The 27,794-nt window shown below is 49.7% G+C and overlaps 1 protein-coding gene across 3 annotated transcripts; it reads left to right on the forward strand.

The window, feature by feature from the left end:
- The first annotated feature begins 9,051 nt into the window (after positions 1-9,051).
- Asl (argininosuccinate lyase) lies at positions 9,052-27,023 on the forward strand. 3 transcript variants are annotated; one of them, XM_032886658.1, is made up of 18 exons: positions 9,052-9,564; positions 13,499-13,556; positions 14,270-14,583; positions 18,595-18,789; positions 19,523-19,606; positions 19,828-19,884; positions 20,013-20,110; positions 22,127-22,204; positions 22,332-22,409; positions 23,598-23,650; positions 24,447-24,509; positions 24,970-25,084; positions 25,234-25,318; positions 25,434-25,493; positions 25,730-25,813; positions 26,371-26,451; positions 26,557-26,663; positions 26,816-27,023. In XM_032886658.1, the coding sequence occupies exons 3-18, from the start codon at positions 14,572-14,574 to the stop codon at positions 26,949-26,951; spliced, it is 1,386 nt and encodes a 461-aa protein (XP_032742549.1). In that variant the 5' UTR covers positions 9,052-9,564; positions 13,499-13,556; positions 14,270-14,571; the 3' UTR covers positions 26,952-27,023. The 3 variants fall into 3 exon arrangements, with proteins under 3 accessions (XP_032742549.1, XP_032742551.1, XP_032742550.1); XM_032886660.1 differs by having other exon boundaries at positions 9,052-9,314; XM_032886659.1 differs by lacking the exon at positions 9,052-9,564 and having other exon boundaries at positions 13,415-13,556.
- The last annotated feature ends 771 nt before the right edge of the window (positions 27,024-27,794 follow it).

Raw genomic sequence — 27,794 nt, forward strand, 5'->3', positions numbered from 1 at the left:
GACTTCCGTCTTTACAGACATAGCGTATCACAAATCCATTTCCTCGTGGAAGACTAAGATACCGTGCTATCCCAAATCTATGTAGATAGAAGCCGAGGGGTCGGACATCTGACACGAGTTAGCTACAAGAACTCGGAGGCAAACCCTCGAAGGAACCCCACTACGGAAGGGCCCGTAAGTATCAAGAGCATCAGAAATGCCTGGAGAATAAAGTGCTGATTCGTCCTGAGCCAACACCCTTGTCTCATCACCACCATCAATCAGTGGCATCTTGGACAGCCTGAGTCCTGCCATGCTGACAGAAATGGCCTATGTACTTTAACACTGACAATGTCACTAGGAACTCCAGCAGGGGTCAAGGAGCCTGTGAAAGAGTCACAGAGATGTCATATAGCTAGTTGCTAAAAGCCTGGTTTTTCCCCTGTGTAACAGCTGATGAAGCAAACTGTTACCGATCCTGTGAGCACAGCTATGCCACCAATAACAACTGATCCATTCCACAAGACTGCATCAGAGATATCCTATCAGCAAGGACACAGGCCACAACTGGTCCATTCCACAGCATCCAGCAGAGGATGCACTGCTGTAAGCAGCCTGGAGCCTGTATACTGTAACAACTAAGAACATGGTTTGGAAACCAGACATATATAGGTTCAGATCTCCTCTCTGCCAAGTGAGAGATGTAGATTGGTTGGGCTAATTTCTCCCCCAGCTTACCCCAGCCAAAACAAGATATGAGGATAATTTAGTCCAGCGTGAGAGCTGGAGAGATGGCTCAGTGGTTATGAACTCCTGTTGCTCTTGTAGAGAGATGGAGTTCAGTTTCCAGCACCTACCTCAGACAGCTTACAACTGCCTGTAACTTGTTCCAACACTCTTCCAGCATCCAAGAGCACAGGCAAGCAGACACACGCACATATACATATAAATATTTTTTTAAACAAATTCAAGTGCAACTTGATTCTAAACCCCATACCATCATTTGCTATGGGAATTTTTCTAAAGTGATTTCCTCTCTGTAAATAAATCTCACCCACAATGTGTGGCTTATACCGTACACATTTGTAAGATCACATAATGGAATTATCTAGAACACTGCAAGTGCCTGAGAAATGTCACTGTCGTTATGTTTACCTGAGCTCCTAAACTTCTCACTTCAGAAAGATGCTCAATGACAGAGTTTAAGATTAGGATCTCCATGAATGGGGGCTCTCATATGTTTAAAAAAAAAAAAAAAAAAAGATTATTTCGAGCTAGCGAGATGACTCAGTAGGAACACTACTCACTTTTCCAGAGGACCTGGGTTCAATCCCTAAGATATACACAGAGGCCCACAACCATTTGTAATTCCAATTCTGGGGGAATCCTATGCCCTCTTCTGATCTCCAAGGGCACCAGGCATGCACATGGTATATAGACATACGTGTTGACAAAACACCTATGTGCGTGAAATAGATGAAAAAGATTACACCACCTCTCACTGAAACCTCTTGGATGCAGGAACTACTGATATGATTTCAACTCCACAGATGACGAGACGGAGGCTCAGAGCTCAAAGGGACTTGCTCACACAGTAAGACGCCCCAGAGAGATGGATGACTAGGAAAAATGAGACCAGACTAGGTGAAAGGAGACTAGTGACAGAACCCTAAACCTTCGGGTGGAGCAGTCTAGAGGGGACACGATACTGTCTGCTCCTTCACCGGGAGGGCGTCTAGATGGTGAAAGACTAGCACAGCACTTCAGAGCTGTGGGCCTGAGTGATGGCTGCTTTCCCCGCTCAACAACCGCAGTGGACTCTCCCACAGCTAACACAGGGGTCACCTTAGGCCTCAGGTCAACAGCACAGTGACGTGAGCACAGAGCCACATGCTATCAGTAATTCAGCAAACAGCTGCGATTTCACAAATCTCCTGCTTCATCCCAAAGACAACGTGCCCAAGTCACAGAGCATTCTATTCAGAAAGACCTAACCCAAGAGAAATGAGGCAGGACTCAGCTGGGAGAGCGCTTGTCTAGCATGCACAAGGGCCTTGGATCTTTTCTTTTTTTTTTCTTTCTTTTTTTTTTTCGGAGCTGGGGACTGAACCCAGGGCCTTGCGCTTGCTAGGCAAGTGCTCTACCACTGAGCTAAATCCCCAACCGCAGGGCTTTGGTTCCAAACGTACCAGACATGGCAGCCTGTAGAGATGGAGGCAAAAATATGGGAAGTTCATCCTCGGCTACACAGAGTAGGAAACCAATGTGAGCTAATGAGAGCCTGTCTTTAAAAAAAACTAGAAAGTCCAATCAAATCATGTCCACTGAGTCAGGAAAGCAGCCCACAGGCTTCCTGTTTCTGCCTGAAATTGAGTTAAATGGCTATGCTCTCAGAGGAACACTGCTCCTGTGAGATCTCTTCAGGGCCAGTGGCTTCATCCCTGCGACACTGGTGTGTGTCATCTCCAAACCACAAGCTACTCTGCTGTCCTGAATGGGAAATGTGACCGTGGCCATTCCAAGTCACTGTCCAACTACACAAGCTCGCACAGAGGTGGGCAAGGTGATGCGTACTTGTAAGCACAACAAGCTTGTGGCTGTGAAAAGAGGATCTCATTGGCTACATGGTCTCTCTCTCTCTCTGTCTCCTTCTCTCTCACACACACACACACACACACACACACACACACACACACACACACACACGTATGCACAGATATAAGAGATGTTAAGACTCCAACAAACATAATCTGCCTTCTCTAGCAAATACAGGGTTGAGGGGAGAGGGAGGAAGAGAGGGGACAATTGGGAATTCTCTTTCACATACAATTTGAAAAAAAAAAAAAAATGGGGTGCTGGGGATTTGGCCCAGGATCTGCTGCATGTTAAGTAAGCGCTTACCACCACTCTCTCCAGCCCTCATGTGCATTTAAGTCTGTTGGAGGACCAAGAGAACTAGGCAGATACTGCACCTTGCACACAGCCTCTGGCTGGTGTAAACCAATTAACTCATTGCTTCCCAGCCTCCCCTACTTCCTCTCCTTAGTCTCCATTTCTTTTGAGGGGCAGTGTCTCGCTATGTAGCCCAGGCTGGCCTCTGCATTCATGATTCCCCTGTCTCAGGCATCTGAGTGCTAGGAATGCAGTTGTGCACCACCAGGTCTGAATGATCTTGAGGCCTAGCTATTCGGCTACATATCCAGATTAAATGCCAAAACATTCTAGGCATAATTTTGTTCAGTACCAGGCCAATAAGAGACTGATACAGGTCAGTGGTAGCGCGTGTGCTTAGCATGCAATCCCTAGAGCCAAATCCTCTGTCCATGAGCGTACCAAACACCTTTTCCCATGAAGGCCTATGTGAGTCGTACATCTTGGAAATTTCTTTAAGGTTTTTATTTATTTACACGTGTGTGTGCACACATGTTCAGGTGCCTACAAAGGCCAGAAAGGGGCATAGGCTAGCTCTGGGAAGTTACAAGGAGTCTCAGGCCACCTGACGTGGGTGCTGGGAACAGAACTCAGGTCTTCTCCAAGGGCGGCAAATGTTATCAGCCACACAGCCATCTCTCCAGCCCCAAGGGAGACCCAGCTAAGTGATAGATGGCTCAACAGTTAAAAGCACTTGCTGCTCTGGCAGGGAATCCAAGTTTGGTTGCCAACACCCACACTGGGCACCCCACAAATACCAGCACCTCCACCTTCAGGGGATGGAGACACCCAGACGCCCACACACAGATACATACACACAGAGTCATGCACACATAGAATTTTTAAAAAAATTTTTGTTTTTGAATTTTTTTTTTAAAGGCAGGGTTTCTCTGCAGAGCCCTGGCTGTCCTTAAACTCACTCTATAAACCAGGCTGGCCCCAAACTCAGAGATCTGCCTGCCTCGGCCTCCCAAGTGTTGGGATCAAAGGCTTGCACCACCAATGCCTGGCTTAAAAATCAAAATTAAAAAAAATATATATTTAAGTGACATTATAAAGACAACTGGAAAATTTTGCACACGCACTGCATTGACATCAGTGTTAAGTTTCCTAGGTCTGGTAACAGCATTGTGGTCACTTACATCAATGTCACTTTTCAAGAAGGGATGAAGAAACTGGAGACATGGGTTAGTGGCTAAGGACACTTGTGCTCTTCCAGAGAACCCACACTCAGAACCCAGCAGCCACATGGTGGCTCACCACCACCTGCAACTCCAGTTCAAAAGGACCCAACGCCCTCTTCTGACCTTGTGGACACCAGGCGCAAATGCAGTAAACATGCATGCAGGCAAAACACTCATACACATGAAATAAATAAAGCTAAAAAGGGGTTGGTTTTTCATTATTATTGTTTGGCTTTTTGAGACACGGTAGCCTTAGGTAGTTCTTAAGGTTGTCTTAGAACCCACTCTGTAGGCCAGGCTGGTCTTGAACTCAAATCTGCCTGCCTCTGCCCGCTGAGTACTGGGATTAGGGGTGTGCTTCACCACTGCCCACCTTGAAAAGTATTTTTTCAAAGGATGAAACACTGACGTGATGCCTGCAAGTCTCCAATGGTTCCGTGTAAGGTGTATGGCTATGTGTGCATGGAGGGAACACTTGTACAAGGCAACAAGGCAAATATCCACGCTCAGATGTGAACAAGCAAGCCAGCCTGGGGAGCAAAGACACTTACCGCCAAGGAGACAGCCTGAGTTTGAGTCTGTGTGGTGGACAGAGAGAACCAACTCCCACAAGATGCCCTCTGACTTCCACATGTGTGGTGGGGCACATGTACCCCCGATAAATAAATATAATTTAAGTTGTTAACAGGGAAGGCCTCAGTGAGATACCTCGGCAGGTAAAGGACCTGCCACCAAGCCATCCCAGGTTGTCCTCTGACCCCACACATGCACTAAGACATAGATGCACACTCGTAGATAATTGAAATATAATAAAAAAATAAAAATTAAAGTTGTTGACAAATGAGCTATGTCTAGTGACACCCAGTATAAAACCAGCACCTGTGAGGTAGGCAGGGATCAGAAACTCAAGGCTGGCCTAGGCTTTGAGTGAAAAGCTGGATCCACGGAGTCACCATTGTTATCTCGGCATGAGGACGGCGGGGGGCAGGCTCGCCTCAGCTCAGACTTTGTCTTTCCGTTGTGTTTTTGAGATGGGCTCTCACTATGTGACAAAGACTCACAGACTGGCCCGCTCTACAACTGCAGCTGCCCTCAACCTTGTGATCCTCCTGCTGCCACTCAGTGCTGGGACAACGAACCTGGGCCCCAGTGAATTTTAAAGAGGTGGCGGCTGTGCCGTAGGTGGGCGGGTACTTAGTGAACTGAGGCTGACTCACTCTTTGAATTTTGCCCTGCCAAGTTTGCTGAGTGCGCTGGATCAGTTGAGTGGAAGTAAACAACCACGCTGGAAAACAGAATTCTGAATACACAGAACGAAACGATCTGTTGACAGGCTTTCCTTAAAAGCACGCGCAAACACCCACGAAACAAGTGAGCAGTGCCTCTGAATTGCCACACGCTTGACTTAGGAGCGGAATGACGACAAACGGAATTGCTAAAGTGCTGGAAGCGCCACCAATCCGTGTTCTGAAAAGATACCCTTTGACGCGAGAAAAGGGAAAGCGCCAAAGTCAATGAACGCCAAAGTCAATGAACACCCGCGGCTCCCGCCTCACAGCCAGCCAACCGGCACTCTCTTCCTAAGCCCACTGCTGGTTTGTGATGTCTCTGTAGCTTCTCTTTAAGTCTCTCTCTTGCTAGCTGTAAAAGGAAGACAATGTCCATCTTCCCTGGACTATAAAGCAGACCATATACTAAAAGGTCCAGATGGCTCGGCAGTTAAGAGCTGGTCCTGCTCTCGCAGAGGACCTATGTTTGAATCCCGTCAGGTGGCTGACAATCACCAGTAACACCAGCTCCGGGGAATCTGACGCCCTCTTCTGGCCTCCAAGAGCACTGTCCTCACAAGCACAAACCCACAAACAAGACGTATACACAGATAATAAAAAATAGTCTTCGCTGGCAGTAGCAGTGCACACCTTTAACCCCAGCACTTGGGAAACAGAGGCAAGTGGTTCTCTTGAGTTTGGAGCTAGCCTGGTCTAGAGAGTGAGTTACAGAAGATCCAGGACTACACAGAGAAACCATGTCTCAAAAAAAAAATTTGGGGGTTGGGGATTTAGCTCAGTGGTAGAGCGCTTGCCTAGCAAGCACAAGGCCCGGGGTTCGGTCCCCAGCCCCGAAAAAAAGAAAAAAAAATTTTTTTAAGCTTTAAAAGATAGGGGGTTGGGGGGTACCATGGGTTGGGAATGTAGCTCAGTTAATAGAGGGCTCGCCTAACATGCATAGCCCTGAGCCCCATCCCCAGCACTGCATAAACAGGGCAAGGTATCATATACCAATAGGAACAGCACTGGGAGAGTAGAGGCAGGAGGATGAGAAAAGCTTAAGGTCCTCCTGAGTACATATCAAGTTCAAGGCTAACCCTGGATAACATGAGACCCTACCGTAGGAAAAAAGGAAAAAGTGGGTAACAGACGTGTAATGACGGGAAAGGAAAACAAGATACATTTTAATGTAAGCAACCTGACAAAAAAAGGTCAGAAATGTTTTTGAGGAACCGCCATCATAAAAATGAGTGGTGACTGAGAATACATGCAAAGGAAGTGTCCCAAGATGAAGCACTAAGGCGTTCAACATTTAGACATCAGGAGGAGGAGGAGCGAGAAAAGGACGCCAAGCAGCAGGATGTAGGAGGAGAGCCGGGGCGTGTTAGAGAGCTGACACTTTCCACGGTTTCTGACACCAGCTACCCAGAGATGGAGAAAGCTTAACCAGACAGCCTGAGCTACCCAGTGAGAGACCCCCATCTCAGAGACCGAATGGCTAATCTAATGTGGCTTGAAGTGAAGACGGGGCATCAGAATTCTATCATCCTCAGCTACATAGCAAGTTCAAAGCCAGCCTGGGCTACTTATGACTCTGTCTCCAAAAAAAAAAAAAAAAAAAAAAAAAAAAAGAGTCTGACCAACTATAGTATATATATATAAAACAATTGAGCAGAAGACAAAGAAACATGAATAACAACACAATTTAGGTATGTCAACTGTGTACATATAAAGTCCGCGGGTGGAGTAGATTCAAAAACTTCATTTGCCCATCAAAAAATATTTTCTTAAAAAAGTGTGGAAAAATAAACTGTTAGGGTGGCTTTACTGTTGGTAGAGTGACTGTCTAGCATGCTCAGGTCCCTTCCATCCCAAACACCACGATATGATAATGGGGGTGTGTGGCTTAGTGGTAAAGTACCTGCCTAGCATCCCTAAGTTCTATCCCCAGCACCACATAATAATAACACTAATAATAATAATGATAATAATGGTGTGGAAGGTGTGTGTTAAGCATGTGCAAGACCGTGGGTACCGGAGCTGGAGAGATGGCTTAGTGGTTAAGAGCACTGACTGTGGCTTGGGGATTTAGCTGAGTGGTAGAGCACTTGCCTAGCAAGTGCAAGGCCCTGGGTTCCATCCCCAGCTCCGGAAAAAAAAAAAAAGAGCACTGACTGTTCTTCCAGAGGTCCTGAGTTCAGTTCCCACCTACCACATGGGGGCTCACAACCGTCTGTAATGAGATCTGATACCCTCTTCTGGTGTGTCTGAAGACAGCTAAAGTGTATTTGTATATAATAAATAAATATATCCTTTTTTTTTTCTTTTTTTCGGAGCTAGGGACCGAACCCAGGGCCTTGCGCCTGCTAGACAAGCGCTCTACCACTGAGCTAAATCCCCAACCCCATAAATAAATAAATCTTTAAAGGAAAAAAAAAGACCGTGGGTACCGTTCCCAACACCACCAAATGAGGAGGAAGAGAAAGAAGAAGAGACTATCCCAACAACAGCTGACGAAATATCTCAGGAATTTGCCTAGTTGCCAGGTAGGAGTATTACATGCCTTTAGTTCATGCCTCAGAGGACAGAGGCAGGTGGATATCTGAGTTCAAGGCCAGCCTGGTCTAAAGAGCTTGTTCCAGGACAGCCAGTGCTCTACAGTGAAACTTTGTCTGGGGGGAGGGGGAGAAAACCTTGCCTGCTTTCCTGGTTAATCTTAACTGTCAACTTAAAACAGCCTAGAATCATCTAAAGAAGCCTCAATGACAAACTGTCTTTTACCAAGTTGTTCTATGGGCGTGTCCACGAGGGACTGTCCCGATTATTAAATGATGCAGGAGGGTACTGCCTGGCCAACTGATGGTGGCACAGGCCTTTAATCCCAGCACTTGGGAGGGAGAGGCAGGCCTATCTCTGTGAGTTGAAGGATAGCCTGATCCACAGAGCTAGTTCCAGGAGAGCCACGACTACGCAAACCCCAAGCCCCCCTCCCCAAATAAATAGAAATAAAATATAAAGGGGATGAGGGGTTATACAGACCGCGGCAGGTGCCACCATCCATGGGCTGCTTCATAAAGAATTTAGAAAACAGAGAGTAGACCAGAGAGAATTCTTAAACTGGTCTTAAGCTTCAGTTTCCTGCCTGAGTTCTTGCCCTGACTTCCCTCCATAATGAACTGTGTCCTGGAAGTTTAAGATGTAATAAACCCTTTCTACCCCTACATTGCTTTTGGTCATGGTGTTTGTCACAGTAACTGAAAGAAAACTAGCACAGCCAGTACTTTCACGACCCTGGGTACCAATTTCCAAAAGAACACGGCGATAACGGATGGCGATGCAGGTCAGTGGCAAAGGGTCCTGGGTACCATTTCCACCATTACAAAACGATGATGGCGGTGATGGCTGGGGATCTGACTCAGTAGTGGAGTGTTTCCCCGAGCACATGCAGAGCCCACATCACAAGATGATTGTGACTGGGACGCATCTCAGGGTCACACTACTTCCAGAGCACGTGCAAGGTCTTGGGTTTCATTCCCAGAACCAGAAGAAAGAGAAAAAAGAAAACCCCTCTCTATCCTTCCAACATTCCCCTCCCCAAAAGATACCGGAGGAGAGCGGGTTCCAACACCAGCAGGGTACCTCCCCTGCCGCCCCACCTCCATGCACTTCCGGTCCGTGCACCCCGCCCACCCGCCCTGCTCGCGGGTCCGGAGGTCTAGCCGCCAGCCGCCTCACGGTCCCCAGCTGATTCTGCTTTCCCCTGGACGTGTCGCTTACACTTCCATGTTGCCTCTGCCTCGTCGTACACAACCGCTGGAAGAGAAGAACCTCACGTTACGCCAGCTCTGCTCTGCTCACCGTTTCTCTGTGTGTGTGCCGCAAGGCACTCTGGGATCGCCGTGGTGCATGCCGGGATCGCCGCAGGGCTCGCCCGGATCCTCCTTAATTCTAGGTGTTCCTACCTTGGTCTAATTTCAGCTTGTCGGGTGTTTTCATAGTGTAGGTTTTGTTAGGGTTTGCCTTGGCCGCGTTAAAAATCCCTAAACCAGGCATGCAGCCCCACACCTGTAATCCTAGCACTAGAGAGGCTGAGACAGGAGAATTGTCATGAGTTTCTGGCCAGCCTGACCTACCTAATTACTTTCAAGCCATCCGAAGCTGTTTGAGACCTTGTGTTTAAAAAAACAAAAAACAGAAGCCAGGTATGGTCGCACAATCCTCTAATTCCAGCAAGGGGGAAAGAGGGAGGCAGAGAAACCCAGTCTCAAAAGACAGAGACAGAGCTGGAGAGATAGTTTAAGCACTTAGGAGGCTGAGGGGTTGGGGATTTAGCTCAGTGGTAGAGCGCTTGCCTAGCAAGTGCAAGGCCCTGGGTTGGGTCCCCAGCTCCGGAAAAAAAAAAAAAAAAAAAAAAAAGAAAAAGGAGGCTGAGGCAGGGGGAATGCCTTGAGTTTGAAGACAGTCTGGGCAACATGGTGAGTTCTAATCCATTTAGACTACATAGAGATCCTTTTCCCCATACAACCGTTAAAATTTGGGATGGGGAAGACAGATTTTCATTACTTAGCCTTTCAAATTCAGAGATCTGCCTGCCTCTGCCTCCCAGTGCTGAGATTAAAGGTGTGAGCCCCCACTGCTCAGCCATGTTAAAATGGTTTGTGGGCGATTGTGTTTGAGGTTTTTTTTTTTTTTTTTTATAAGTGGGGGGTGGTGACTGGTATGATGGCACATACCTGTAATCCCTCCACTTTGGATTTGGAGGCGAGAAAGTCAGTTTTTCATAATCCTCTTCAGCTACATGGGGAGTTTGAGGCCACCTGAGGCTACATGAGAACCCTGTCTCATAAAAACCAATGTGTGTGTGTGTGTGTGTGTGTGTGTCCCACAATGGTGTTCATGGTGTTAGTCGCTCAACCATCTTACAATGATTGCCCCCCCCTCAGGCACTGGTGATTCAGACATGAATAATACACACTCTCCATGCTAGCTGAGAACCCAGTAAGGGGACCAGTGCAGGGCATAAATCACTATGACACACTGTGTTTAGACTCTAGCTAGACAGGAGAATGACTAACCTGGACAAAGAGGCGTCCCAAAGCCAGGAGGAGGTGCGTGGAAAGAGGGTCGTTCAAAGCCAAGGCTTCAGAGATAGACTCATAGAAGACAGGCTACTGCCTTGGAGAGCCCCACCACAAAATGATTCAGAGAGGAAGGAATGCAAGCAGGGAAATCGGCTGGTACCCGTGTTCAAATGGCGTCCACCTAGGCACCTGCACAGGGAGCTCAACCTGGTTGATAGCCAGTGAATGTCTTCCACTACCCGGCTTTTGTTTTGGGTTTTGTTTGCTTTGACTCAAGGTCTGGAGGAGCCCAGGCTGGCCTCAGGCTGGCTAGGTAGCCAAGGATTCCCTCGCACTCTCTATCTTCCTGTCTCCACCGCCCAAGCAGTACTGGGGATGCTTGGGCAGCACTTTCTCGAGGAGCTGTTTCCCCACCCAGCCTTCCCTTTGCCAAGTGTTTATTTTCATCCCAGGGACTGCAAAGGCAGGTGATTGTCATGTGAGGCTCGGTGGCAACCCTGTTAACCGGTTGTTCATTAATGTGATCCCTCGGCCAGATCTTGGAGAGCTTTCCCAGACAGATGTTAACGTTTGTCCGAGATGCCTAGATGCGAGATGCCTAGCTGTGGCGCCTAGCCCTCACACTTCCTGTCTTGGTGTCTTTAGGCAAATTATTCCTTCTCTCCTAGACTCTCCTTTCTTCACCTGGAGGAACTTGGTGATTATCTGAGCCGCCTTCTAGATGTGCTCGTGAGAATTTAAAAAAAAAAAAAAAGCTATCCATATAAAATATTTAGGGGATTTAGCTCAGTGGTAGAGCGCTTGCCTAGGAAGCGCAAGGCCCTGGGTTCGGTCCCCAGCTCCGAAAAAAAGAACCAAAAAAAAATATATATATATATTTAACGCTGTGCCTATAATACTGTTAGAACTCAAGATATTGCCAGGTACACGCATGTCAATCCAGCCCTTGGAAGGCTGAGGCAGGAGAGTGTCAAATTTCTGGCCAGCCTGAACAACACAGTGAATTCAAGTCCAGCTACATAGAGAGTTCTTTCTTGCCTCAACACACACAACAGAGGAAACATTCACGGTTACTGATACTTTTTTATTCCATTCACATAGAGGTGATGCCCCCCTGGACAGTGGTGGCGCATGCTTTTAATCCCAGCACCTAGGAGGTGAGGCAGGCAGATCTGCGAGTTCAAGGCCAGCCTGGTCTACAGAGGGAATTCCAGGATAGCCAGGGTTACACAGAGCCTGTCACAAAAAACCAAAAGAGAGAAAGGAGGAGAGGAGAGGAGAAGAGAGAGAGAGAATGAATGAATGAATATGATGATGGTGGTGATGATGGTGATGATGTCTCTAGTTAACTCTCCTAAATATTTTTCATTCATTTTGTTTATTTGACTCAGGGTCTTATATAGCCTAGTCCCACCTTGAACTCACCTATGTAGCTGAGGGAGGATTAACCTGGAACTTCTGACCCTGTTTCCACCTCCTGGGAGCTGAGGATCCAGGCACAAGCCGCTATGCGAGTTTTAAGGAGCCTTGAGAATCAAACCCAGAACTTCACGCATACTAACAAGCACTCTACCAACTGTATCCCTGGGCTTCTCCTAAGTTTGCTTAAACTTTCTCCTTAGGGAAGAACCAGAGCTCGAGGTTTCTTAGGGGGATACTCGCAGGATGAGAGTGGATTGAGACTCTCTGTTCTTCTTACTCTGAAAGGGCTCTACTCTGAGCCATGCCAGCAGTCCCTCATTTCATAGATTCTAAGCAAGAGCTCCGTTTCCGAGCCCTGCCAGAAGTCTTAAGCATTTACAAGGCATGCGAGTTTGACTAAAGTCCCACATTGTGTGACACGGGCACTCTAGCAACTACTGCGCATGCTCCCCAAATGCTTCCAGTCCCATCTTGGCTGTCTCTAGCATATCTGGTCTGTTGGTGATGAAAAATGTCCACAGTCCATCCGGGGCTGTAGGGATGTCTCCATGATTCAGAGGATGTGTTCCCTTGGCAGATTATCCAGTTTCAGTTTCCAGCTCGCATACAGTGGCTCACAATCAGCTGTAACTCCAGTTACAAGAATGATGACGTGGGTTGGGGATTTAGCTCAGTGGTAGAGCGCTTGCCTAGCAAGCACAAGGCCCTGGGTTCGGTCCCCAGCTCCGAAAAAAAGAAAAAAAAAAGAATGATGACGTGCTCTTCTGACTCCCATTGGTGTCAGGCACATACATAATGTACATGCATGCATGCATACATACATACATACATACATACATACATACATACATTCTCTATGACAGACACTCATACCTGGTTTCCACAGTGGCCCACCACCCACTCTTCTTCCAGCCATGTTCCTATGCTGGTTCCCGGTAACGCTAGACCTCCTGCTTTGGAAATGACCGTGATAGACTGAAGGAAGCCCTGTGTGTTAACTCTCACTGACTGTTAAGATCCCTTTCTAGACTCTAGAGAATACCAACTGGGCTACATCCCAACTTTTGGGGTTTGTTTTTTAGTGCTTGTCTTTATTGTTTGTACATCTATTTATGTAGCATGTGTACGTGTGTGTGTGTGTGTGTGTGTCCTGTATAAGCGTAGAGTTTAGAGGAACTCTAAATTTGGTGAAGTCACTCTCTTTCCACCATGTGGGTCCTGGGATCAAACTCAGATTGTAAGACTTGGCAATAAGCATCTTTCCCCGTTGAGGGATCTCACTGGATCCATCTTTTCTCTTAAGTACTGATGTATCGGGGGTGGGGGAGGGGAGTGTATGCACCGCTTGCCACAGAGCATGTGTAGAGGTTGGAGAACAGCCCTCTGGAATCCGTTCTCCCCCTGGAGTCCGTTCTTGCCTTCCCCCTTATTGAAGCAGGGCTTCTCTTGCGTTTGCACTGCTCCGAGTTCCAGACTAGCTGCTCCCCAAACTCCCTGACAGTCCTCCAGTCTTGAGTAGGAGAGCTGAGACAACGGATGAGCCCCACAGATGACCTTCCATAAAATTTCCAGGGATCGAACTCAGGTTGCCAACCTTTCGAGGCTAGCTCTTTTTGCCGAACCATCTCTCCAGGTCCTGCATTCAAACTCTCGACATCCCCACCTCAGGCTCCCGACTGCTGAGGTCACAGGTATGTGCTATCCCAGGAAACTTGGCATTTAGCAGTTCTCTTTCCACAGTCTGACTGACAGCCTTTTTTTTTTTTTAATATTTAATTGGAGATAGAGTCTATAACCCAGGCTACCTTGAGCTACCTTATGCAGCTTGGGATGACCTAGAACTTCTGATCTTCCTACTTCAATCTCCCGAAAGCTGAGGTTACTGGCATACACACCATGCTTCGTTAGTAGTCTGTGTTGGCCTAGAACCTGCAACAAGCCTTTTGCCTCAGCTTCCAGAGTACTGGAATGATCAGCATACAAAACCATACCTGATTTAGCACGTGACCTACCTTCTGCCCACTATTTTGAGACAGGGTCTCACTATCTAGTACTGGTTGGCCCATAACTCACTATGCAAACTAGGCTGTCTTAGAACTGGCAGATCCGTCTGTCTCTGCCTCCCAAGTGTTGAAATTGTTTTGAAACAGGTTCATCTGCAACCTAGGCCTGGAACTCCCAGCAATCTTCCTGCCTCGGCCTCCCAGGCGCTGCTGGGATGGCAGGCCTGTCATCTGTCTTCGCCCCAGCACAGATTTTATGTGCTTGCCCCTCAGTACAGCTAGTGCTGACTCCCTGAAAAATCACCTCTTCCTGCTATGAGTAGCTCAACCAGAGATAGTCCCGCCCATAGGCGTGATTGATGAGTCACACCCACCTCTCCCAATTGGTTCTATTCTCCCAGGAGGCGGGGACAAGGCAGAGGGGCAGCAGACGCCATCCGGACCAGAAAAAGCCAGGAGAGACCAGAAGGTGCCTGGTCCCTGAGAGTCTGGTCCACTAAGTCCAGGGACTGTGGGACAGAGGAACAAACAAGAGAGAACGCGAGGCCTCTCTGAGTGGCGCGCTTGTTGAGTGCTGCCACGTCCCGCAAGCTGAGCAGGTACCCCAACTCTGTTCCTGCCCGGTAGACCACCGGAGGCGGTGAGTGTGGTCTTGTCTTCCAGATTCGTAGGACAGAAGCTCCAGAAGGAGGACCCGCCCAACATGGCATCGGAGGTGTGTAGGACTGAGGGGACCTTACAAAGGGGCGGGGAGGAGCCGGTCGGGTTGAACCGCTTTTGGGGCCACCTCCTGCCACACAGGCTAGCAGTGATCTTGAAATTCCCGACCACACTTCCAAAGACTGGCTTTGGGATTAGACTCAGGGATGTCCTCGTCGTTAATCTGCCCATCGAGCGCCGCCAAGTGGTTCCTGTGATGATCTCACTACTGGCCACTATGCCCGGCTGTTTCCCCCTTTTTTGTTTCTGTTGTTTTGTTTTGTAGGGTTTTTTTTTCTTGTTTTGTTTTGTTTTTGAGACAGGGTTTAAATATGTAGTCCTGGAACTCGTTTTGTAGACCAGGTTGGCCTCGACCTCAGACATCCACCTGCTTCTGCCTCCCAGAGTGCAGGGTTAAAGGCTTGAGCCACTAAGCCCGGCGTTTTCCCTTTTTAAAAAATAATTTAAAGTTTATATCGGTATGGGTGTTTTGCCTGCACGTCTAGACGTCTGTGCACCACATGGGTAGCTGCTCCCTAGGGAGATCAGAAGAGGATGTGGGATCTAAAGGAACTGGAGCTGCAGATGTGGGAGCCACCATGTGGATGAGGACCAAACCTGAGTCCCCAGGAAGAGAAGCCACTGCTCAATGGCTGAGCCATCTCTTCCAGCCCCTGTTACTCTTTCTTTGAGAGAGCAGCTCACTTTAGCCCAGGCTAGACTGGGGGCTCACCTCTACCCAGACTGGCCTCAAACATCTGATAATTCTTCTGCGTCCCTCCCTGAGTGTTCAGATTCCATGTGAGCTAAAAACTTTCCGTTTACTTTCTTTTACTCTTAGCATTGTTTATTTGGTTGTTCGTTTGTACACGAGTGCATATACATCTGTGAGCACAGCACACATGTGGAGATCAGAGGATGACTTGTGGATTCTCTTTCCAACAGGCTTGGTACAAGGGCCTTTACCCAATGAGCTACCTCATCTTCCTCACACCCTGCTTTTCACCCCACATCCTTTTATCAGGCTCTAGAGGATACCTCCCATGCATTTGTTCCCACATATAGGAAAAGTTGAGCCCTTACCACCAGGAGATAGGGACCTCTCTCCATGGCCCCAGTGACCCCCTAGTGTCGCTGTCCTCTCCTTTGGGCCAGAAACTCCTGGCTTCTCTTCCTATTTAGTGAAAGGTGTGCAAGACATAGGTCTCCCGTGGACTTGACAGATTTGTCTGGTAAATGGGATAATTGCAGCTATTGGGTTTCACCTGTAAGGGACGTATGGTGGAGTCATTACTTTGAGCTCTTAGGGGAATGAATGGTGGCTGTAGGGAAGCAGATGTCTGCATGTCCAGTCCCTTCTGATCTTCACGTCCCCTCCTTTCTCTTAGCTCATCATTCAGATTAAAGATTTGACATCACGGGGTTGGGATTTAGCTCAGCGGTAGAGCGCTTGCTTAGCACGCGCAAGCCCCTGGGTTCGGTCCCCAGCTCCGGAAAAAAAAGAAAAAATAAAAAAGATTTGACATCACTAGAGTTACAACAGCCTTAGTTACTTAGCTGCCGGGTCATGTGGAGCGTCAGGAGCGAGGGCCGGACTTTGGAGCCAAACAGACGTGATTAGCACACCGGGGTCAGCCTTGACCTCTTAGCTCCTTTGTGAAGTAGGGGTGTTGGTGTCCACTTTGTAAAAGGATGTAATTGCAGTGTTAGCTGCAACTGCACATGCCTCTAAAACCAGCACTTAGGAGGCAGAGGCAGGAGGATCTCCATGAATTCAAGTCCAGCCTGGTCTATAGAATGAGTTCCAGGACAGCCAAGACACAGAGAACCTCTGTCTTGAAAAACAAACAAACAAAAATCCCAGAATTATTAACCCTCCTACGTCTACCTCCCTGATGCTGGTATAGCAGCTGAGTACCACCACGCCCAGATAACAGTAACTATCCTGTTGCTTCTCTTGTGCGTTTGAATTGAATCTTGCTCATGCCACTCAGCCTCCTCGTGTCCTTTGCCTCTTCTCTCAGGCTCCTAGCCTGTAGCAATGCCCTCTCTTCTCTGTCCGCACTGCTCCTTGCCCACTTACTGGCCAGCTGGCGACACCTCCCTCTGACCTCCCACGATCTTTTCACAAGTTTTCCAGAGCTAAGTGTGATGGCTCACACTTGTATCCCCAGCCACGGGGAGGCTGAAGCAGCAGGATCACCAATTTGAGGTCAGCTTTAACTTTGTAATAAGTTCTAGGTCAGCCTGAACTACGGAGCATGACCCTATCTCCACAAACCAAAAAATATGGCTGGGGTTGTAACTCAGTGGTTAAACACCTGCCTAGAATCTCCCTGTAAGGAGCTGGGGCGTGGCTCAGTGGTAGAGCCCCTGCCAAGAATCCCCCAGGGAGGGGCTGGGGGCGTGGCTCAGTGGTAGAGCACCTGCCTAGAATCCCCCAGTGAGGGGCTGGGAGCGTGGCTCAGTGGTAGAGCACCTGCCTAGAATCCCCCAGTGAGGGGCTAGGGGCGTGGCTCAGTGGTAGAGCACCTGCCTAGAATCCCCCAGTGAGGGGCTGGGGGCGTGGCTCAGTGGTAGAGCCCCTGCCTAGAATCCCCCAGGGAGGGGCTGGGGGCGTGGCTCGGTGGTAGAGCACCTGTGTTTCTCAAACAAGGCCCTAGGTTAAATTCCAGATATAGGAAGGAGCGGGGTCAAGGGGAGTGTGTGCCTGGAAGCTTAGAGTTCATTCCTAGAACACAGTGGTCTGCACTGCAGATGACCTCAGCTTGCCTTAAGCCATTTTGTGGGTTGGTACTAATTGTTCTGGCAGCTGTCCTGCTTATTAAGGAGATGTTATTACCAACAAACCAGGCACGAGGCCGGAAATCTGGAAAGGAAGGCAGTGGCAGGATCCTTCCTGAGCCTTCCCCTACAGGCTCCTGACTTGCTCCCCATTCTGACTGTCTGGCCCTGACCCACAGGCCCCAGGGACCCGTGGGGGAAGAGCTTTGAAGGAGATCCAGCTTTTGTTGAGGTTGCTAGAGGTCAGGTGTAGAACTTCTCTCGGAGCTGGGGGAAATGCTGGAGGTTGCTTCTGTGGCTCAGAGGCCTTTTGACTGTTGAGCACCAAGGGGGCGGATTCAAAGCCTGGAGCCGGAGCAAAGCGAATGCTCCTATGATATGCCTCAGGCTCAGGAGGCATCGTTGGTAAGGTGCAAGCGGTTCAAACGTAAGGGCCTGAATCTGGGTCCCAGTGCCAAAGAAACTGAACATGTTGACGGGCCAGCCCAGCCGTATTGATGAGTTCAGGATTAGTGAGCGATGGTGTCTCTAAGAATGAGGTGGTACGGGGTTGGGGATTTAGCTCAGCGGTAGAGCGCTTGCCTAGCGAGCGCAAGGCCCTGGTTCGGTCCCCAGCTCCGGGAAAAAAAAAAAAAAGAATGAGGTGGTACATTTTAACCCCAGCACCTGGGAGGCAGAAGGTGGCGATCTCTATAGTGAGTTCTAAGCCAGCCAGAGCCACATAGTGAAGCCCTGTGCGATGATTTGAATATTAACTAAGACACCCTGTCTCAAAAAATAATAAATATTAATCATAAGTAATGTGGTAGAGCGCAATTAAGGGAGACACTCAACACTGACCTCTGGTGTACACACAGCGAGTTCCAGGATAGCTAGTGCTACAGAGAGAAACCCTGTCTCGGAAAAACAACACAAAACAAAACAAAACACCAACAACCACACCATGTGATCTGTCAGTTAAAGAAAGGTAGTTTTGGTGTGATCCCAGGAAAGTCACCATCCCCCTGGTCCGTCCATGTGGTGAGAAAGAACCCTGACTTCTGTGTTTATCATATCCCTTACCCCCACTAGTTCCCGAGCCTCTGAGTTTCGGTCGCCCTATTTGCCCAGTGAGAATAATGTCTAATGCCTACACCGCCGTCGCTGCCGCTCCCCACCTTGCCCGGCCCCCGTCCCACCCTCTCTGACTAATTCTCCTAAGGGTCCTTTCTGAGAATCTGTTCTGTTCTGTCCTCTTGGCCAGAGCGGGAAGCTATGGGGTGGCCGATTTGTAGGCTCCGTCGACCCCACCATGGAGAAGTTCAACTCATCTATCGCCTATGACCGGCATCTGTGGAATGTGGACCTGCAGGGAAGCAAGGCCTACAGCAGGGGCCTGGAGAAGGCAGGGCTTCTCACCAAAGCCGAGATGCAGCAGATACTGCAAGGCCTGGACAAGGTAGTCACGAGTCACAAGCCACACCCTACATCCATTGCCATGGGTACCCAGGCTCCTGGCCAAAATCCCTAAGCACTACATTCAGTTATATTTACTCCTTCTGATGTTGGAGATCGAACCCGGGGCTGTGTGCGTGCTGGGTAAATGCTCTACGCAGAGCCACGCCCCACGCCCGTCATTGGGAGATTTCTAGGCAAGTGTTCTGTTCTATCACTGAGCCTTGGCCCGGCTCTCACATCCTGGGGCACAAGCTGTAGAATTCCAGGTTTGTTGTGTGACCTTATCGTAAGTAGATGAGTACTATACTTAACTGCTGCAGATGACTGGTGCTATAGTCTTTTTATTTATTAATTTATTTTTCTTTCACATGCATTGGTGTTTTGCCTGAATGTATGTCTGTATAAGGATGTCGGATACCCTAGAACTGGAGTTACAGACAGCTGCGATCTGCCGTGTGGGTGCTGGGAATTGAACCAAGATCCTCCGGAAGAGCAGCCAGTGCTCTTAACCCCACCCCCACCCCACCCCAAACTCTCTCTTTTAATGACTTCTCATTGCTCATGACCAAGGTGGACTGGGTCTGGGATCATCCCTCAGGGATGGGGAAGTATTCTATAGGTCAGCTTCCATACAAGGGCATTTAACCACAGCGGAAGCGGGACCAGGGCAGGGAGACGCCTGGCTCCTGATGCCTAATCAACCTGATACCCTGGGTTGCTGCTACGTTGTTCAGGTGGCTGAAGAGTGGGCCCAAGGCACCTTCAAATTGCACCCTAATGATGAAGACATCCACACAGCCAATGAGCGGCGCCTGAAGGTATGACATACCCTTCTTTGTAATTGGTCTCTCCCTATCTCACCTTATCCAGGCACTAGGCATCCTTGGCAGAGTAGAAATAGCAAGAGATTTGGGCAGGATGGGGGTCCCTGGCATAGGGAAGGAGAGCCACTGGGTTGGCGAGGACCCCCACCTTGACTTGAACGTCACCGCTTGAGCTGCGAAGAGGGAGCTCCTAACCTTCTGCCTCTCCATTCCAGGAACTCATTGGCGAAGCTGCAGGGAAGTTACACACAGGCAGAAGTCGCAATGACCAGGTGTCCCCACCCCTCCTGCCCTCTTCAACTGCGGGAACCAGGAGGCTCTTGGGTGCTCAGCTACCGCCCTGGTTCTCTAGGGGAGCAGCAAACTTTACTCCCTGAGTTTGGCCTTCTCCTCTCCACAGGTGGTCACGGACCTCAGGCTGTGGATGAGGCAAACCTGCTCAAAACTCTCCACCTTCCTCAAGGTGCTCATTGAAGCCATGGTAGACCGGGCAGAGGCGTAAGTCTCCCGGGGATACCGTCACAGGAATTTTCTCCTTGGAGGGGAGCTAAGCAAGGAGTCGAGTGTGGGTAACCCTAAACCAGCTATGCCAGAAGGTCTGCACACAGCATGGGTGATGGTTCCCCTAGGGCTGCAGAGTAGATAGGGGCCTGATCTTCCCTCGGCTTCTCTGGTCTGTATATTCTAGCTCCTCCTGGGACCAGAGGTGAGTCCATGTCCAACTAGGGCAGAATTGCATATGAGTGGCTGGAAGGAAGAAAATAATACTCAAGTGAAGGTCCAAATTTCCCACACCCTCCTAAAGGAAGAGAATGTCAATATTCCACAGGCCCAGTTGGGTTTGGGTTTTTGTTTTTCAGGGTATTTGTTTATTTTATATGTATAAGTTTTGTCTACATATATGTATGTGTGTTACCTGCATGCCTGGTGCCGATGGAGGTTAGAAGAGGGCATCAGATCCCCCTTTCACTCAAGCTGTGAATAGCCATGAGCCACCATGCGGGGTCTGGGAATCAAATCCCAAGTCTTCCTGCAAGACCAAGTGGTCTTAACCAATAAGCTGTCCTTCCAGTCCCACAGGCCCAACTGTGCCAGGCTCAGTTCTTCTCATAAACATGGCAGCAGTTTGGTTCAGAGGATAGAGTCTTACAGCAGACACCTGGAGTCCCAGAGGGCCACCAGGCTCTGTTCTCCTCTGAATGTAAGACCTAGATGGCATGGGTGAGGAGAATTGAACATGAGGCCCTGAGGTATATTAGATGGGCTCCGAGCTCCCAGGACAATAAGGAGCGGGGTGTGACTTACCAGCTCCATCCCCTACCTAGGGTGACCCAAAGGCCACCAGATGGCAGCCAGTGACTGTTTAAGGATTTTTGGAGACTGAAGCTCCAGGTGCCCAAGGAAAGGGCCTGACTGAGCCCAAAGCAGGCAGACACTCTTCCATCCAGACTGTCCCCTCTCACTTCGCACCCCACCCTACACGGAAGGCAAATGACAGAGCCAAAGGCTGCCTCCTGCCAGCCCCATCCCATGCATCCACGTTCTAATGTCCCTGGGACTGGCTGCGTCCCCCCTTCAGACTTGACAAAGGAGACCCTGAAATATCTTAGGTGGCATCAGAATCAGGGACAGCGTCTCCCCTTTCCTAACTCTGTGTCCCCTGTTCATAGACCTCAGCTAAGTGTGAATACAAAGGGACATGAACTGAGGTAGGCGTGGGCTGCTGGGAAGAATAGGGATGTGAGGGTTAGTGAATACAGGAAATCGAAATAGTTTTGGTTAGACAATAAGGGTAGCCTGGGGCTTGCTATGTAACCCAGGCTAGCCTCAAATGTCCTTTCTTCCTCTTTCTCACTTTCCTGTCCTGTCCTCTTCTTCTTTTTTTTTTTTTTTTAAAGCCCGCCCAAGCTGGCCCCAAATCCTATGTAACTGAAGTTGTCCTTGAACTCCTGGTTCTCCTGCTTTAGCCTCCCAATCGCTAGGATTACAGGTGTCTACCACCACACCAGGGTCTCCTCTGTAACCTAGGCTGGCATCAAACTCACCGTGCAGCCAAGGCTGGTCTCAATCCTATGGCCGTCCTCCTGCCTCAACCTCCCCCCCCCCCGCCCCCTTCTCCCTCCCCCCCGCACTGGGACCACAGACTCCATCATCATGCCCTCCCTGGTTTAGTCTTTGAATTGCTGACTCACTTTCAGGTTTTATCCGGTGGTGAGCATCTGATCCCTTTTTTTTTTTCTTTTTTTTTTTTTTTTCCGGAGCTGGGGACTCAGGGCCTTGCGCTTGCTAGGCCACCCCCCTACCACTGAGCCAAATCCCCAACCCCATCTGATCCCTTTTTTAGGCAGAACACCACAGGTCTATTCTTACCTTCCCTGAAAAGAGCATGCCCAAGGGCAAGGCCCTGGGTTCGGTCCCCAGCTCGAAAAAAAAAAAAAAAAAAAAAAAAAAAGAGCCTGCCCTGTAGGGGTTTCCAGGGGTCCTAAGCAAGTCCTGTTCCTTCCCCTACTACAGGGAGTGTGAAGTCCTCTTCCCTGGGTACACGCACTTGCAGAGGGCTCAGCCCATCCGCTGGAGCCACTGGATCCTGAGGTGAGCTGTGCGGAGCAGGGGGTTGGTAGGAAGCTGCCCCGACCAGGGGCCAAGGGGCTTTGATGGACGGGGAGGCTCCCTGGTGTCCGGCCACCAACCATCCACCCCTAATACCTATTTCCCACAGTCACGCCGTTGCGCTGACACGAGATTTAGAGAGACTGAAGGAGGTGCAGAAGCGGATCAATGTCCTGCCACTGGGCAGGTAAGGCAGTTGTCCTCCATGTCCCCCAAGGCCTGATGGAAGCTGAGGGCGTATCGCTACTCAATCAACAAGGCTGAGGAGAGCATGGTGATTAGAGGGGAGGGGCTTGTGAGGCCCTGCCCCTTCCTCAGGGTCTATATTAGGCAGTCGTGGTTGCTAGGGGAGGGGCATTTCTTCAGTGGTTAAGTTGACTATGCGCATGCGCCTGTTAGCAACCTTAGTGACACTCACTGGGTCACCGACAAAGACATGAAATATGGGAGTTGAGAAGAAGGACTCTTCAAGGTAGGAAGAAGACAAGAGAGGGTAATGGAAGAGCGAATATGATTAAAATACATCCTACATGTGTATGTAAATGCCATAATGAAGTCATATGTAACATATACACGCTAATTAAAAACTTTAGTGTGGGGGTTGGGGATTTGGCTCAGTGGTAGAGCGCTTGCCTAGGAAGTGCAAGATCCTGGGTTCGATCCCCAGCCCCCCCCCCCAAAAAAAAAAAACAAAAACAAAACTTTAGTGTGGGCCAGAGAGACAGCTCAGTGGTTAAGAACACTTGCTGCTCTTCCAAACGACTGAAGTTCAATTCCCAACGCCCATACTGGGCGGTGTACAACCTACCTGTAACTCCAGCTCCAGGAAATCCAGCGCCCCCTTCTGTCCTCCACGGGCACTGCACACGTGTGGCATACACTCACACATGCACATATACACACACATAAGTAAAAATAATAAAAACAAGTCTTTGAAAATAAAGCAAAACCCTAAAGCAAAGCCAAAAGCACCGGCTGCTTTCACGGAAGACCCAGGTTCAGTTCCCAGTGCTCACACTGGGTGGCTCACAAGTGCCTCTAACTCCAGTTTCACAGGCTCCGAGGTCCTCTTCTGGCCTCTGTGGATGCCTAAATGCAGACATACATACAGACAAGAAAGCACACACACACACACTATTTTTAATAAAAAAGAACTAGACCCCACTCTACCTTTCAGACATGGAGATAACCAAACAAGAAAAATGCTGACACCCCAGCCAGCTTCCCAGCCCACACCATGTTCCATGCATGGTGAAAGTCTTTGGGCCTTAAGGTGACCAGCCAAGAAAAGGGCTAAGAAACTAAGGCTTGCTTCTGGGGGTTGCATGTGTATGGTGCCCAGAACCTCAGTCTCTGTGAACCCTTGTCTCTACAGTGGGGCCATTGCAGGCAACCCTCTGGGTGTGGACCGGGAGTTCCTCTGTGCAGGTGAGGCACCTTGCTCATCCTTCTCTGGAGACTGTCACTCTTAGCTTCCGCTGGTCTCAAAGACACACAAGGTGACATGTGGGAGGCCCAGACAACTTGTGCCCACAGGAAAACACTATGGGACCAAAGAGTATCAAACACACAGGGCCGTAGGTTCAATACCACTCAGCAGCTAGTGTTGGTTCAGGCTTCGAGAGTTTGGCCCCGATGCTTTATCTTAGGCATATTTAAACACAGCACAGTTTGGTGAAAAATTTTCCCGATGACAACTAACTCAATCCTATGTGCACAATAAAACTTAAGAAACGATTGCATTGAAACTCTTTGTAAAGTTCATGCAACAGCTTCCATAAACATGGGTTCTACAGATTGACCAGCTCCTGATCAGGATCTGGGGGAGGATCCAGTGTGGTCTCAGCTACACAATGCAAAAAATCACCAGGTCACCAACCACAACCATTCCCAGGCTTCTGGGCAGAAAACAGGTTATAGTATAACCTGTGTGAAATTTCTGGGTCCCCAGTGCTTACCTGTAAGGACCAGAACCTCGGCTCCGCCCACAGTGGGAGGCCCATGGGTATTGAGATTAATGGAGTTGCCTATGTCAGGGGTCCCTATTGTTGAGAATATTTAGGCCCCCTTCCATCCTTGTAAGCTCTATATAGAGACGCTCTTCCCCACCTCATACCCTTCTTTGATTCCCATTTCTAAGAAGGGGTCAAAGGGTGAGGCCGGGCATCCAGGTTTGGGCACTTCTTGCCTTCCAGCTTAGCTGTTTTTCCTCCCTCACCTCCAGAACTGAACTTCGGAGCCATTACGCTCAACAGTATGGATGCCACCAGCGAGAGAGACTTCGTGGGTAAGACCTAGAGGTCCAGGGCTGGGGATGTACGTCAGAGAGTAACGTGTTTGCTTAGTGTGTGTGAAGCCCTGGGTTCAATTCCCCCAACATTGCATGAACTGCGTATAATGGTCCACACCCATAGTCCCAGCACTTGGGAGGTAGAGGCAGGGATACCGGTAACCGATGGGCATCCTCTGCTAATTCATCTGAGGCTAGCCTGGGCTATGTAAGACCTTGTCACAAACAAACAAAACCAAAATAACGACTACCAACCAAAAGGGACATGGAGATTATTACTCAGTGGGTAAACAGGCACATACATGCCACCAAGCCTGATGATGAACCAGAGTTTGATACCCTGAACCCTGAATGGCGGACGGAAAGATCTGACTCCTGCAAGTTGTCCTTTGACCATCTCTGAGTAAACACCCACACAGAGAATAAATGAAGAGAAAAGGCCTGCTGTCCCTTCCAGCTGAGTTCCTGTTTTGGGCTTCTCTGTGCATGACCCATCTCAGCAGGATGGCAGAAGACCTGATTCTCTACGGTACCAAGGAATTCAACTTTGTGCAGCTCTCCGATGCCTACAGGTAAGGCCCATATCTCGGTGGGTGCCAACTGGAACCTTTTCCTCCCATCCCATTGCACCCCAGCCTTTGTCCACATCTGCCCAGTGCCTCCGCCAGCAGACCAGCCAGGCACTAACAGACCCATCGGTCCTAACACCTCTGTCCCCCAGCACTGGAAGCAGCTTGATGCCCCAGAAGAAAAACCCAGACAGCTTGGAGCTGATCCGGAGCAAGGCGGGCCGAGTGTTTGGACGGGTGAGCTGAGCAGAGTTGGGAGCTAGGCTTCCTGACCTCAGACCCAGTGGGGGTCCTCAGGGGACTACATGTCTGGCTCTGCTGTCCCAGTTGCTCAGCGTCACTCTCCCCTTAGTGCGCAGGACTCCTGATGACCCTCAAGGGACTTCCAAGCACCTACAACAAGGACTTACAGGTATGAAGCTGGGGATGTCTGTACCACATAAATACTTCTCAGAGCTCCGAGAAGCCCGACAGACATTTCTAGAAGGACTCTGTCCAGTCCTGGGCACACAGTCTGTGACCACCCCCAGAAGTACCCTGCCTCTCCTTGGTAGCACGGAGAGGTACTAAGGGTACCCAGTGAAACAAGGAATGAGGCCTGGGTGAAGGGCGGGGCTGAGAATCCCTTATCTGCCACACCCCTCTCAGGAAGACAAGGAGGCTGTGTTTGAAGTGTCTGACACCATGACAGCTGTCCTCCAAGTAGCCACTGGAGTCATCTCTACACTGCAGGCAAGACTCGCCTTCCTCACCTCACCTACCTCTCCCCCACTACGCCCAGACAGGGATTTGCAGGGGAGGCAGTGAGGCCAGAAAACCTGGGAAGGGGAAGGCAAATGTGTTTCCAAGGAAGAGGGATGGGATGGGTCAGACACCAAAGCCCCAGGTTTGGGCTAGAGTAGGTTTTTTGTTTTGTTCGTTTCCTGGGACGTGGTTCCTCTGTGTCCCCCTGGCTGTCCTAGAACTCACTGTGTAGACCAGGCTGGCCTCAAGCTCAAGAGATCCACCTGCCTCTGCCTCCCTAGTGCTGGGACTAAAAGCGTGGGCCTCAACCACTGCCACGTTGCCAAGTCGTTCTTTTTTCGGAGCTGGGGACCGAACCCAGGGCCTTGCGCACGTTGCCAAGTCTTAACCCTATCTCAAAAGACAAAAGCAAACTAATAATAAAAACGTTCGAGCGGAGAGTGGGTTGCTTGGGGGGGGGGGCATAACTCAGTTGCCAAGGACACAGTAGGGCAGGCTCCAGGGGATCCCCCAAGCTCACCTTCTACTGGACCTAACGCCTCCAGATTCATCGTGAGAACATGGCACAGGCACTCAGCCCTGACATGCTGGCTACCGACCTTGCCTACTACCTGGTCCGCAAAGGGGTGAGTGTGAAGTAACCGGGCTTGGGGACAATGGTGTCCCCAAAGCCGGGCACTCGGGTCACAGGAGAAAACAGGCTCCTGACCACCCTCTGCCTATGTACGCAGATGCCATTCCGCCAGGCCCACGAGGCCTCAGGGAAAGCTGTGGTCATGGCAGAGATGAAAGGGGTGGCTCTCAACCAGCTGTCACTTCAGGAGCTGCAGACCATCAGGTATGGCCGACGCTTACCTCCAACCTCCCCTCACTCCCTACCCCTCCCAGTCCCACCTCTGCGAGGTGCAGCAGCCTGGAAGCTGGCCCTAGGTTAGGCAGTCACAGGCTGGGACGCCCTGGCTACTCTGACCCCGTCCTCTTTCTCCCCAGTCCCCTGTTCTCGAGTGACGTGAATCTCGTGTGGGACTACAGCCACAGCGTGGAGCAGTACACAGCCTTGGGTGGCACAGCACAGTCCAGTGTCGAGTGGCAGATCAGCCAGGTGCGGGCCCTGCTGCAGATGTAGCAGCCCTAGATTCCACCCAGCCAAAGCTGCGCCCCAATAAAGTGGAGCCCTGGAGAGGCCGCCATAAACATCTGCCTCAGCCTGTCGTCCTCATGTGTGGGCTTGGGGATTGGTTGAGCTGGTCCTGAAGGAAGTAGAGGAAAAAACTGAATACCAATGCTAAGAGAGACAGGAATGAGAGGCGAGAATCACATCTGATTCTGTCCTTTCATCCTATACCTTAAATCCCAGACACGCACGCACGCACGCACGCACGCACGCACGCACGCACGCCACCGCTCACTCCAGCTATGTGCAGGCAGCATAGCTATGAATGCAAGATCAACATAAGATCATAAACTTAAATCATCACAAAGGGGTGGTGAAGAGGTGCATCAGCGCTTACTCTTCCAGAGAACCCTAGTTAGGTTCCCAGGAGCCTCCCAAACCTCCGGGAACTCCAGCTCTGGAGATCTGATGCCCTCTTCTGGCTTCCATGGGTACTGCGCTCATGCCCATCACACACTCCTTATCACATACACATCCTTTTTTAAAATTAATAATCTTTTTGATCTAGGCTGTGGTGGCACTCTCTCTCTCTCTCTCTCTCTCTCTCTCTCTCTCTATATATATATATATATATATATATATATATATATATATATATATATATAGGCATAGGTGTGTAGGTTTATGTGCTGTTGGTGGTAGGCAGAACCCAGGGCTTTATGGATGCCAGGCAAGCATTCTACTGGCTGAATTACATCTCCAACCCTTCAGGCACACGTGTCAAAAAAGTAGACTGGGGGTTGGGGATTTAACTCAGTGGTAGAGCGCTTGCCTAGGAAGCAAAGGCCCTGGGTT

Source organism: Rattus rattus, chromosome 16 (assembly GCF_011064425.1).
Source record: "Rattus rattus isolate New Zealand chromosome 16, Rrattus_CSIRO_v1, whole genome shotgun sequence".
Lineage (NCBI taxonomy): Eukaryota > Metazoa > Chordata > Mammalia > Rodentia > Muridae > Rattus > Rattus rattus.

Bases quoted from the DNA above. Each gene is read 5' to 3' on its own strand.
- Asl (XM_032886658.1), top strand. The intron at 18,790-19,522 runs GTAGTCACGAGT...TACGTTGTTCAG, and splicing joins TACTGCAAGGCCTGGACAAG to GTGGCTGAAGAGTGGGCCCA. The intron at 25,494-25,729 runs GTATGAAGCTGG...CACCCCTCTCAG, and splicing joins CCTACAACAAGGACTTACAG to GAAGACAAGGAGGCTGTGTT.